General features: G+C 34.6%; 1 protein-coding gene across 4 annotated transcripts in view; it reads left to right on the top strand.

Annotated features, from left to right (window-relative positions):
* The window catches only part of CASP8AP2 (caspase 8 associated protein 2), a 38338-nt gene that overhangs the window by 8782 nt on the left and 16540 nt on the right, over window positions 1–13016 (top strand). For all 4 annotated transcript variants that reach the window (XM_087865321.1, XM_087865323.1, XM_087865324.1 and 1 more), the window contains 4 exons: window positions 6252–6334; window positions 8687–8755; window positions 11671–11771; window positions 12331–12405. In XM_087865321.1, the coding sequence (XP_087721447.1) occupies window positions 6280–6334; window positions 8687–8755; window positions 11671–11771; window positions 12331–12405 (300 nt within the window). In that variant the 5' untranslated portion in view covers window positions 6252–6279. The remainder of the gene's footprint in view (window positions 1–6251; window positions 6335–8686; window positions 8756–11670; window positions 11772–12330; window positions 12406–13016) is intronic.

Consider the following 13016-nt stretch of genomic DNA (forward strand, 5'->3'; position numbering starts at 1 on the left):
CACCCAGGCGCCACTATCATACACTTTTCTTGAGCAGATGTTAAGATGATCGTATTTTGTCTCTAAATGATGAAATATACAAATTATAATTTTTTTTACTAATAGACTGTGTGGTAGAATAGTTTTGGGTTTATGGCAAAATACAGACAGGGGTGCCTGGTGGGCTCAGTTGGTAGAGCATGCCATTCCTTATCTCAGGGTTGTGAGTTAAAGTCCCGGGTTAGGCATAGAGTTTACTTAAAAAAAAATTCAGAGGTATGGAGAAATCCTATTTATCATGCTGCATCTCCCACCCCCAGTTTTCTCTATTGTTAATGTCTTACATTATATTGTGTTAGTATGATACATTTCTTATGACACTGATACATTATTTTTTTTTAAGTTTTAATTTTTTTAAGATTTTATTTTTAAATAATCTCTACACCTAACTTGGGGCTCGAACCTACAACCCCAAGATCAAGAGTCACATGCTTTACCAGCTGAGCCAGATAGGCACCCCTACACTGATACATTATTAACTAAGTCCATAGTTTATTCAAATTTTCTTCATTTTTACCTAACGTTTATCCTTTTTCTGTTCCAGGTTACCATATTATGTTTAGTTGTCACATCTTCTTAGGCTGCTCTTGACTGTGACACTTTCCCACATTCTTTGTTTTTAATGTCTCTGGCAGTTTTGAGAACTGTTCAGGTGTATTGTAGATACTCTGCTATGAGAATTTTTCTGATGTTTGTTTCGTGATTAGTCTGAGGTTATGAGTTTTGGTGAAGTTCACAGGTAAAGTGCCATTTTCATCACATCATGTTGAGAGTACATACTATCAGCATGATTTATGACTGTTGATATTGACTTGATCATCTGAAGTGTTTCTGGTCTTTCCTCACTGTAAAGCCCTCTCTACCCCCAATTCCATACTCTGCTCTTTGGAAGGAAGTCACTAAGCACAGCCCACACATTTGATAGTGGGAAATTATGCCCTGTGTGCTCTACAAATAAATAACATAATTTATTTGGAATTCTGCATGGGAGATTTGTCTCTTCTCCATTTACTAATTTACTGGTATCACTATGGACTCATATATATTTATTTTATACTTTGGGTTATAATCTAATACTACTTTAATTTGTTGCTCAAATTGTTCCAGCTTTGTCTCTTGGCCCTTGGGAACTATCAGTTGGTTCCAGTGCCCTTTTGACATACCTTCATCAAATTTTTTTTTTAAGCTTGAGGAAGATTTTAAAAAATTTTATTAATTTTTTATTTTTATTCATTCATATGTTTATTTTTTAAAAAGATTTTATGTATTCATTTGAGAGAGAGAGAGAGTGAGCACGAGTTGGGGGCAGAGGCAGAGGAAGAGGGAGAAGCAGACTCCCCACTGAGCAGGGAGCCCTACTTGGGGCCTAATCCCGGGACTGAAAGATCATTACCTGAGCTGAAGGCAGATGCTTAACTGACTGAGCCACCCACGTGTCCCTAATTAATTAATTTTTTAAAGGGTTATTTATTTATTTTCTCTACACCCAGTGTGGGTCTCAAACTCATGACCCGGAGATCAAGAGTTCCATGCTCTGCTGACTGAGCCGGGCACCCCTTGTTTTGTTTTTTGTTTAATGGCTTGCTGGATGCATTTGGCTAATTTTTTTTAAGGCTATTTTTATGCTCATAAGGAATATCGGCCTATAGTTTTCCTGTCTTGTAATTTTCCAACTTTGTCCTATTTTTGCCCAGTTTTGATGTCTACACTGTTTTAACTTTATGAAATTATTCGTCTCTTAGCCTTTTTTTCCCTTTCTGCTGTCTGGAATATATTGTTTTATCTGTTCTTTGAAGGTATTGTAGAGTTCACCTGTAAAACTGTCTGGGCTTGATATTTTCTTTATGAATAGATTAAGTACTGTATCAGATTATCTAATCATCCTAAATATGTCCATGTTTTCTATTTCTTTTTGAGTCAGTTCTAGCCAGTTTCATTTTTCTAAAAAACTGTCCATTCCATTGAGCTTTCTTTCAGTAGTATTTTTTTTCTTCAAGTTTTCATTTAAATTCCAGTTAGTTAACAGATAGTATAACATTAGTTTCAGATGTAGAGTCTAGTGACTCATCACTTATATACAGCACCCAGTGCTCATCACAGTAAGTGCCCTCCTTAATTCCCATCACCCATTCAACCCATCTTCCTTGCCCACTTCTCCAGCAACCCCCAGTTTGTTCTCCATAGTTAAGAGCCTATCTGGCTCTGCCTCTCTCCTTTTTCCCCCCCATGTTCATCTGATTTGTTTCTTAAATTCCATATGAATGAAATCATGTGGTATTTGTCTTTCTCTGATTTATTTTGCTTAGAGCTTTCTCTCAATAATGTAATCTCTGCTATATGTGCAGCTGTCACTGCTTTCTTATTCCTAATGTTTGTGCCTACTTTTTCTTGATTAGTTTGGCCTGGCATATGCCAATTTAATTTGCCTTTTCAAAGAGCCAGTGTTTATTTTTATTCATCTTTATGTGCTTGTGGCTTTTTATTAATTTCTGTTCTTTATGTATTTCTTTGGGTTTACTTTGTTCTTTTTCTGACCTTTTTTTAACACTATACAATACACATTTATTGGACCTTTTTCTAACTTCTTGAGTTGGGTGATGAGCTCATTAATACTTTGTTTCTTTTCCTCTAAAAGTATTATTTTGATTATATTCCACAAACTTTGCTTTATGGTGTTTTCATTGTGATTCAGTTGTATGTTCCCCCTTTTCTATTAATATTTGTTCTTTGACCCATGGTTGCAAATTTTCAAAGGAGCTGGGAAATTTAAGAGTGCATTGTTAAGTTCGAATTTTATTGTGTTTTTTTTTTAAAGTGGGCTCCATGCCCAACGTGGGACTTGAATTCATGACCCTGAAATCAAGAATTGCGCTTTGTACAGACTGAGGCACACAGGCACCCTTGGTTTTGATAAGATCACTTCTGTGATACTTGTTGAAAATTATTCTGTTATGACATACAGTCAGTTTTTATAGATGTACTTGAACATAGCATAAGTTCTCTGAATTGTTGCATGCAGAGATAACAAAATCAGGTCAGACCTGTCGATTTTGTATTCAGACCTATATTAATTAACTGCTTGATCAGCAGAGAAAAGTGTGTTAAAATCTCTATTATGACTTATCTGTATCAGATAGGGTCCAATCAGGAGACAAAAACTACACAGTAATTTGAAAAGAGAATACTTAGAATAAAGAACTATTATTATTAATATATATGTATATATGTATATATATGTGTATATATACATATATATATATATATGTACATTTTTTTTTTTTTAAAGTAGGCTGGATGCCCAGTTTGGGGCTTGACCTCACGTCCCTGAGACCAAGAGTCATATGTTCTACCGACTGAACCAGCCCGGTGCCCCTAGAATAAAAAATTATTAACAGATGGTTGGAGTAACTGGGAATTGGTTAATAAGAGTTAAAGATAACTCTGAAGAACATATGAATAGAAGATAGAGGGAGTGGCCACTATCTCTAGGGTTGAGATAGAACATCCAAGGAAGGGCTGTCTTCCCCCCCTCATTTGAAGGCGCATGGCTGGGGCTGAGTGAATGGTAGAGAAGTTGCTAAGTTCCCTGCTGGTGACATTGCTTTGAATCTGGTAGAAGAGATGCATAGGGAAGCTCCTGGATGCTGCAGGCTGTAAAGTTGGAGAAGCTGCCCTCTCTATGAGCCTGACAGTAGCAAGCTGGGTCCTGCAGGAGTCCTCCGTAATAGAAACCTCACTTACAGGAGGCAAGCATGTAGAGAAATTGTGCCCTGTAGGAGCCTGGTGCTAGAGAGACCATCTGCTGCAGGAACTAGATGCTAGAGAAGGATGTTCTGCTGGAGCCTGGCTAGCCAGGCAGATTGAAACAAGGAAGAAAAACCTTCCTTTCCAGTGTCTCTCCAGCACTCTATTGATAAGGTTTAAAGCTGAGCCATTTACGAAGGAGAAATACTTACAAGGCTTTTCTTCATTATCACAGAAGGGTGGATTTGAAATTGAGAGGCATGATGATTGCCACAGTTCCTTTAACTTTCTATGTGTACGTAGTGAGAACTCACATATATAATTTGACTACTTCAAATTACTGTATATATCATTCTCAGAAGTAATTTTGAAGAACTCGTAATGTAACATATGATATGACTAAGACATGAATAGTCACTTTGTATTAAATTTATAAGTAATAAAAAACGTACCTTCGGTGGTCAGGGACCTAGAGATTAAAGTGTGGACAATGTTTCCATAAGCAACTGTAGAAAAATTTAAGGCCAGTGAGGGACAAAAGATCGAGGCTATTTCAGTTCTCGTCTATTGATTTCCTACTTTCAATAGGCCAAGTAGTCTTTTTTTTTGTTTGTTTCTAAGTAATACCTGCCAGTGGTAAAAACGAAAACTGTGAAATGATATGCAATGAAAACTTTATAAATCATTATCTCCATTCTGGGGTGCCTGGGTGGCTCAGTCGTTAAGCGTCTGCCTTCGGCTCAGGGCCTGATCGCAGGGTCCTGGGATTGAGCCCCGCGTGGGGCTCCCTGCTCTGCTGGGAGCCTGCTTCTTCCTCTACCACTCCCCCTGCTTGTGTTCCCTCTCTCACTGGCTGTCTGTCAAATAAATAAATAAAATCTTTAAAAAAAAATCATTATCTCCATTCTGTGAAAAACCCATTTACTGATGTTCCCTCCTCCATATGGCAGTTTACAGCTGGTAGTAGGTTACTACCATTAGGAAGCCTGTGAGTTTCTGTTCCATCAGTAGAGTTTTGCTTTACCCAGAGTCATTTGTATTATTTGCCAGATGTGATTGTGCCATTTGTGCCTTTTGTAATTACTGTGCAGGCTGTATTACAGCAGTTAATCAAATCAGCTAATTGGAAAAAATGTTGAAATGGGGAATGTGAGTAATGAATAAGAAAAGATGTATACTTTAATTTTATTTAAAGGAATAACATAAATTGTATCTCTTGTGGTAGAACCATGACCTTTTCTTTGAGAATGAATCCAGTGATTAGAGTTCTGACTTTTTTTTTTATTTAAAAAATTTTTTTTCCTTTTAAGTAAGCTCTGTGCCCAACATGAGGCTTGAACTCACCACCCTGAGATCGAGAGTCACATGCTTTACCTATTGAGCCAGGTGCCCTTGACTTCTTTCTTGCCTAAACCACACCCATAAGACATTGCTTATGATTTCCATCACTTTTAAAAAAAATAAAATGAAGTAAGAACTGTATGTATCTTGCTACTCACCTGTGAGTCTTTTCAGAGCATTCAGCTTAGATTGCAGTGGAAAAGAATTTCCTTTGGCAGTGTAATCTTTCATAATATTATTACTTAGAAAAATAAGGAAACTGGCATAATTGAATTTGGTAGTAAATGTAACCTGGCTGTTGATAAGAGTATATCTTAGTTGGTGGGAGTGGAAATGTACTGGCGCAGGTATCTACCCTTAACGACCCTCAGTAGCCACAGTTCATTGACTATAGGCACCATTCATCAAATTTTATTGGCAGAATGGAGAATGTCAGATAAGTCAGTTTTTTTTTTTTTTTAACTGTTTTGGATTCTTCTGTTGCTTCCATTCTTGCTACTACCAAAGCACTGCACTGAAAATTCCTTTACATACATTTTGTAACCATGTGCTTATGTATCTGTAGAACATGTTACTAGATGTGACTTGTTGGGTCAAAGATTATTTGCATTTAAAAATTTGATAGTTATTGCCAGATTGCCTCCATAGAGCTTGGAGCAGTATACACTTGGGTGATGTATGAGAACACCTCTTTTCTCACATCTTTACCGGGACTGGTATAGTATCAGATTCTTTGTTTACCTGTCTTACTCTCTTCCTGGTGAAAACATGTAAGTGTGGAGTTCCCAAGACCAACCCGAGGTTGGATGGTATGCTAAGAGGACTCACAGAACTCACCATATAGTTGTATTTATTTAGTATGATAGTTGGCCTGTTTTTGTGTAAAAGTTAATTTGTATTTTGGTCTATTTTATAAAATTAACATCATTTACTTTGTGACATGGTTTAACTATAATCAAGTTTAAGGTTTTAGAAAATGTTAGGCACTTTTTTTAAAGTGATGATAGAGAGTGAATTTATTTATTGTGTCCAAATTTGGAAGTTGCTTTTTAACTTAAAGCTAGGTTTACTCTCTGAATTGTGAGGTTGATTTTAACAGTGGAAAATCTTTATATTTAATGCTTTAGATGGCGACTGTCAAAAGGAAATAGGATCATGGCAGCAGATGATGACAATGGTGATGGAACAAGTTTATTTGATGTCTTTTCTGGTAAGAGCCCATTTTAACTGTTTCTAAATTTATTTAATTATAAAATAATTTATTCTTATTGATACCACTCATCAACTTTTTCTTCTCACACATAAATGAATTAATACAATAAAGTGCCTGGCAAATAGGAAATGCTTAGTAAATGTGAACTTTCTTATTGTTGTATGCTTTCAAGTCTCTTAAATTTAATGAAATTAACAACGTTGCCAATATAAGTGATAATGATATTTGTTGTCACAGCCAAAGAAATACAAAATAGATATTTGTTACTCGTAAGTTGCATGTATCATTTGTATACTTCAGTGTGTATTTCATAAGAAAAAGTTAGGTTTTTTAATATAACAACGGCATAATTATCAATTTCATTAAACTCAACACTGATATAATACTTTTATTTAATATGCTGTTTTTATTCCTATTCTATCAGTTAGTCCCCAGATTTTCTTTATTATTGTGATTGGAATTTAATCTGTCATTTTAGTGCTTTATTTTAGTTTTTCTCATCAGTTTTTTCTTTCTGATTTTCTTGCCTTCTTTCAAATGTTGAATATATTTTAGAATTCCATTCTAATTTATATATTAGCTTTATGGACTACACCTCTTTGCATTATTGTTTAGTGGTTGCTCAAAGGATTGCAGTATACTTCTTTAATATTTTGTAGTCTACTTTCCTAGTATTGTACCTTTTCACCCAAGATGTAGAATTTTGTATGTATAGTTGTATTTAACCTCCGTTCATCCTTTTATGTTAAAGATGTCATAAACCTCATGATACAAAGCTGTGATTTTTACTTTAACGCATTCTGTGTATCTTTAGAAAAATTAAGAGGAATTAAAAGAAATTACGAAAAATTAGTCTTTTATATTTACTCAATTATTTATCATTTCTAGTCCTTCTAGTATCCTCTAGTTTCCTTCTAGAAAATTTTCCTCCCCATTCTCTCTTTTCTTCTGGGACTCCAGATATATAGTATGTGAGAACGTTTGGCATTATCCTATAGGTTACTAAGACTTTTAATGTTGTTTATCTGTTTGATTTTGTTTTAAATCTTTTTCTCTCTGTTCTTCAGATTGAGGTAATTTTTACTGATCTGTCTTCAAGTTCACTGGCTCTGCTGTCAAGCACATTCAGTGAATTTTTTAAAATTAGAAATTGCAGTTTTCAGTTTTAGGATTTTCATTCTTCGTTTTTTTTTTTTTTTTTTTTAGCTTATTATTATTGTTTTTAGTTATCTCTATACCCGACGTGGGGCTTGAACTCATGACCCTGTGATCATGTTGCATGCTTCTCTGACTGAGCCAGCCAGGTGCCCCACATTCTTTGTTTTAATGATTTATGTTTCTCTGACAAGATTTCCTGTGTAGTAATTTTGGATTGCATTCTGGACACTGTGAATTATATTATGTTCTAGAGACATTGGATTATGCTATATTGCTCTGAAAAATGTTGTTTTTACTTTTAGCGAGTATTTAACTTGGCTAAACTTCTGTCTTACTGTGGTGGATAGCAGCTAAAAACTCTGTTCAGATATCTTAACTTTAGCTGGATGCTTTGGAGTTCTAACCTTTACTTATGTAGTTTGAGGGTCACTTGGAGATTTGGGCACAATTTGGGGAATACTCTGGCTCTCTGGATTTTCTTTCTTATTTCTTAGTTTCTAGTTGCTATTATCACTCCCAAATTCTTTCTTTTGTTCTTTAAGCTATTAGGACTACAGGTTTCCATTTGACTTTCACTGCCCATTGTTGGCTCCAATTAGGGCCAATGCTTCTACCAAAAAAATTGTCGTAAAAGAAGGATAAGGACTGTTCTCTTTCGCAGTTATTATCCCTCCTCAGTTTTTGTCTGCTTTGGGTTGCTTTTCAGTTTTTTAGATTGCCCTTTTTTCTTCAAATTGAGGTATAATTATACATATAACTTTCTATTAGTCTTAGGTGTATGACATAATGATTCAGTATTTGTATATAATGGGAAATGATTTCACCACAATAATAGTCTGTCTAGTAGTAGAGCATTTGACTACAGATAGCTTTTAATAGTTTGCTTGGAGTTTATAGTTGTTATTGGCAGGAGGATTGGTCTGATAGAACTAATCTGGTATTATTGGAATTGGAACCTTCTCAAAAGTTTCTTTTTGAAAGTGAGTTTTTAAGCCTAAATCTTAGATACTGAGTCATAAGTCTGTGTACTGATATCTTTCTGTTTATAAGGATGTATAAAAACATAAAAACAATTGTCTTTTTTGGTATATGACTAATAAAGTCTCCTTTTCCTGGTTCTTCAGAGTAGGAATAGAAAAACTTCACTAAGTGCCTAAAATCAGTTTTAACGCATCTTTGATTTTCTTGCAGCGTCTCCTCTTAAAAACAATGATGAAGGTTCTTTGGACATATATGCTGGGTTGGACAGTGCTGTTTCTGGTATGTAAATTCTAAAATAGTTTCATTTTCTTTGGTCAAACCATTGGAAGTATTTTTCTTGTTACCAGTTCTCAGAGTAATACATAGTTCCTGAACAATTTGACCATTCTTTGAAATGATTTTACTTAGGTAATTATTTTCTTGACCAAAGTTTGATCAGTAAAACAAATTAGCACTCAGGTTTGCTATCATCTAGGTCTCAGATTTAACTAGACCTTGAAAAATATATTTTGTACCATTAAAATGCAGCTGTTGGTGGTGTCTGTACATATATTACTACTCATACTGTCATGGCTTACGTGATATTAGAACTTTTGTGAAGGGTAGTTGCTGTAAATGTTTTCAGATGTATCAGTAAGAGTGTGATATGCGGAGAGACTAATGACCTATCCAAATTAGAAACCTTTTCCATAATCAAATATCTCAAAACTTTGAGCAAATATGATCCTCGCGGTTGATTTGTTGACACAAGCATTTTAGGTAAATTGGTTTTCCAACCGGTCAGTATAGATTTGGATGAATGCAGGAGATGGAGAAATGTATAGCCCTTTGAGTTGAAGTAGACAAAACATCAGAAAACTTAGCACATATACTTTCTTTTTTTCCCAGCTTTATTGAGATAAAGTTGACATTTAACATTGTATAAGTTTAAGGTATATTATTGATTTGATACTTGTATATGTTGCATAATGATTACCACTTTAGCCTAAGCTAACACCTGCATCAATCCTGTCACATAGTTACCATCTCTTTTTTGTGGTGAGAACATTTAAGATCTATTCTCTTAGCAACTTTCGAGTATGTAATACAGTATGATTAACTATAATCACTATGCTGTATTTTAGATCCCCAGAACTTACTCATCTTATAGCCGGAAGTTTATACTCTTTGATCAACACCTCTTCTTCCCTGACCCCTCACCCCAGCCCGTGGTAACCACCATTCTAGTCTCTGTTTCTATGTATTTAGCATTTTTAGATTTCACATATAAGTTGATATTGTACCGTATTTGTCTTTCTCTGACTTATTTCATTTAGCATAATACCCTCAGGGTCCATCCATGTTGTTGCAAATGGCAGGATGTCCTTCTTTCTCATGGCTGAATAATATCCCATTGTGTGTGTGTGTTTATATATATATATATATATATATATATATATATATATATATATATATATATATATATATATAAACACCACATCACCTTTAACCATCTGTTAATGAACACTTAGGTTCTTTCCATATCTTGGCTCTTGTGAATAATACTGCAGTGAACATGGGTGTGCAATGTCTTTGAGATCCTGTTTTTATATCCTTTGGATAAATACTCAGTAGTGGGGTTGCTGAATCATACCGTAGTTTTTTAAAGTTTTTGAGGAACCTCCACAGTGTTTTCCATATTACTGCACCAGTTTATATTCCCGCCAGCTGTGCACAAGGGTACCATTTTCTCCACGGCTTTGCCAACACTTGTCTCACGGTTGTTGTTGTTGTTTTTTTTTAAGGGGAGGTCTCTGCGATACCAACAGCAACCTTTACTGATGGTTTACTTGCTAAGTGTGGCAAGTGCTTTTTATTTCTCATTTACTCATTTATTTTATTGAAGTAAACTTGACATACAGCGTTAGATTAGTTTCAAGTATACAACATAGTGATTTGACAATTCCATATCTTAAGCAGTGGTCATCGTGGTAAGTGTAGTTACCATTTGTCACTGTACAAAGTTATTACAATATTATTGACTATATTCCTATGCTATATATACCTTTTTGTTTCTTGTCTTTTTGACGATAGCCATTCTAACAGGTGTAAGGCAATATCTCATTGTGGTCTTGATTTACATTTCCCTGGTAATTAGTCATGTGGAGCACCTTTTCGTGTTCCTGTTGGCTGTTTGTATGTCTTTGGGAAAATGTCTATTCAGTTTCTTTGCTCATCAGATTTTTTTTTTTTTTTTTTGCCTTTGAGTAGTATGAGTACTTTGTATGTTTTGGATATTAACCCCCTGCCAGATGTATACTTTGCAAATATTTTCTCCCATTCTGTGAGTTGCCTTTTCATTTTGCTGATGGTTTCCTTTGCTTTGCTGAAGCTTATTTTTATTAAATAATTAGTTAATTTTGGGGGGAGAGAGAGAGAAAGAGAGAGAGCATGAGTGGCAGAGGGAGAGGGAGAGAGAGAATTTTAAGCAGGCTCCATGCCCAGCATGGAGCCCAATGTGGGGCTCGATCTCACAACCCTGAGATCGTGACCTGACCCCAAATCAAGAGTTGGACACTTAATTGATTACTGAGCCACCTAGGCGCCCCTGTGCTGAAGTTTTTTAATTTGATGTAGTCCTATTTGTTTATTTTTGCTTTTGTTTCCCTTGCTTTTGGTGTCAGATCCAGAAAACCTGCCAAGACTGATGTCTAGATGGTTATCCTTATTTTTTTTTCCTGAGAGTTTATAGTTTTGGGTCTCACATTTAAGTCTTTAATCCATTTTGAGTTGATGTTTGTGTATGGAGTAAGTTGGGGTGCAGTTTTCCTAACACAATTTTTTTCCTAACAACGTTTATTGAAAGAGCTTATCCATTCCCCATTGTATATTGTTGGCTCCTCTGTCATAAATTAATTGACCATATATGTTTCTGGGATCTCTCTTCTGTTTCTGTGATCTGTGTGTCTGTTTTTATGCCAGTAGTGTACAGTTTTGATTACTATAGCTTTGTATTGTAGTTTGAAATCAGGAGATGTAATGCCTCCAGCTTTGGTCTTCTTTTTCAAGATAGCTTTGTTTATTTGCTCTCTTTTGTGGTTTCATATGAATTTTAGGATTGTTGTTTCTATTTCTGTGAAAAACGACATTAGAATTTTGATAGGATTAAATTAGTACATATTTTAACTTAAGAGGTTTTTGTTTATTTGTTTTAGACAATGCTTCCAAATCGTGTGTACCATCCCGAAATTGTTTGGATTTATATGAAGAAATCCTGACTGAAGAAGGAACTGCAAAGGAGGCAACATATAATGATGTATGGTTTGCCAGAATTAAGGACAGTTATTTTACTTTTTGTAGTTTCTGAAGTTTGGGACATCAGCTTACTATTAAATATTCTGTGTTTAAGAAGTAACTCTTAGTCTAAAAGAGTATTTAAGTTAGTTTCTGCCTTCAGATCTGCTTTTTAAAACAATCTTTTCTGAATGCTTGTCTAAATTTAGTTCTATTTTGCTTGATTAAATTTAAGTGTCTGAATATATAAAACCTCAACAGGCAATCAGTATGATAAAACATTTTATCTTTTCATGATTTGCACTAAGTTTTAAAATGGCCCAAGACTTAATTCAGACAAATTTCTTTCTACCTTATTTGAATTTTAAGATCTGGATTGAATGTGAAACTAAATAAAATAAGTTTTTGGTTAGGACGATTTTTAAAACTAGTGTTTTTACTAAATATCTGTTAGTAGAGATAGACCTTTTCTACCCTTCATAGTGGGTTGGTTTTCTAAATTTTAAAATATTCTGAAATGTCACTTAAGCTAAGAAAATAATTTAGAACGATGCTTAAGTTAATCTTTTTATATCTTGCAGTTGCAAGTAGAATATGGTAAATGTCAGCTGCAAATGAAAGAGCTGATGAAAAAGTTTAAGGAAATACAGACACAGGTAGGATTATAGTGAATACTTTTGCCTTTTTATTTTTGTTTTTGGTTTTACTGCTCCAGTCAATGAAAGAGAAACTTTACTGAGGCCCTAGGGCCTTTTGCCTTATTTCTAAATCAAAATGTAATAAATTGTTTTTGTTACAAATTAAGATGCTAAAGTGTTGGCGGTTTATAAGGAAACTCTTAGTTTTAAATGAAATAGCAAATGTGGCAAAACATGCATTATTTTCTGTGTCAAGGAAATTGATATAAGAAAACAGGTTGATTTATTAAATGACATTGACATAAAGATCTCTTAGACTAGTCAACAGATAAATAATAGAAAATTAGTGGTGATGATAACAGGTGGTTTAAAAGAAAATGTTTTGAGGAGCAAAGATTTAGAATGGCTGTTGGGGGATAACGGTGATGCCTTCACAATTTTTGCAGGAGTGACTTTTTTTGTGAGCATGCTACAGAATACAGGAATGTCCTGTCTTGTTCTGATTTTTATTGTATTTTTTTTGTAAAGTTGTTTCTCTTTGTTTCCCTTTCCCCCAAAGAACCAGTTAATACTAATAAATTCATTCTTTGTTCATCTGAGAATTAGTACATTGTTGCAAGTTAAACCTA

This window comes from Ursus americanus, chromosome 11, assembly GCF_024610735.1.
Source record: "Ursus americanus isolate L20-20 chromosome 11, mUrsAme1.1.p, whole genome shotgun sequence".
In the NCBI taxonomy this organism is placed as follows: domain Eukaryota; kingdom Metazoa; phylum Chordata; class Mammalia; order Carnivora; family Ursidae; genus Ursus; species Ursus americanus.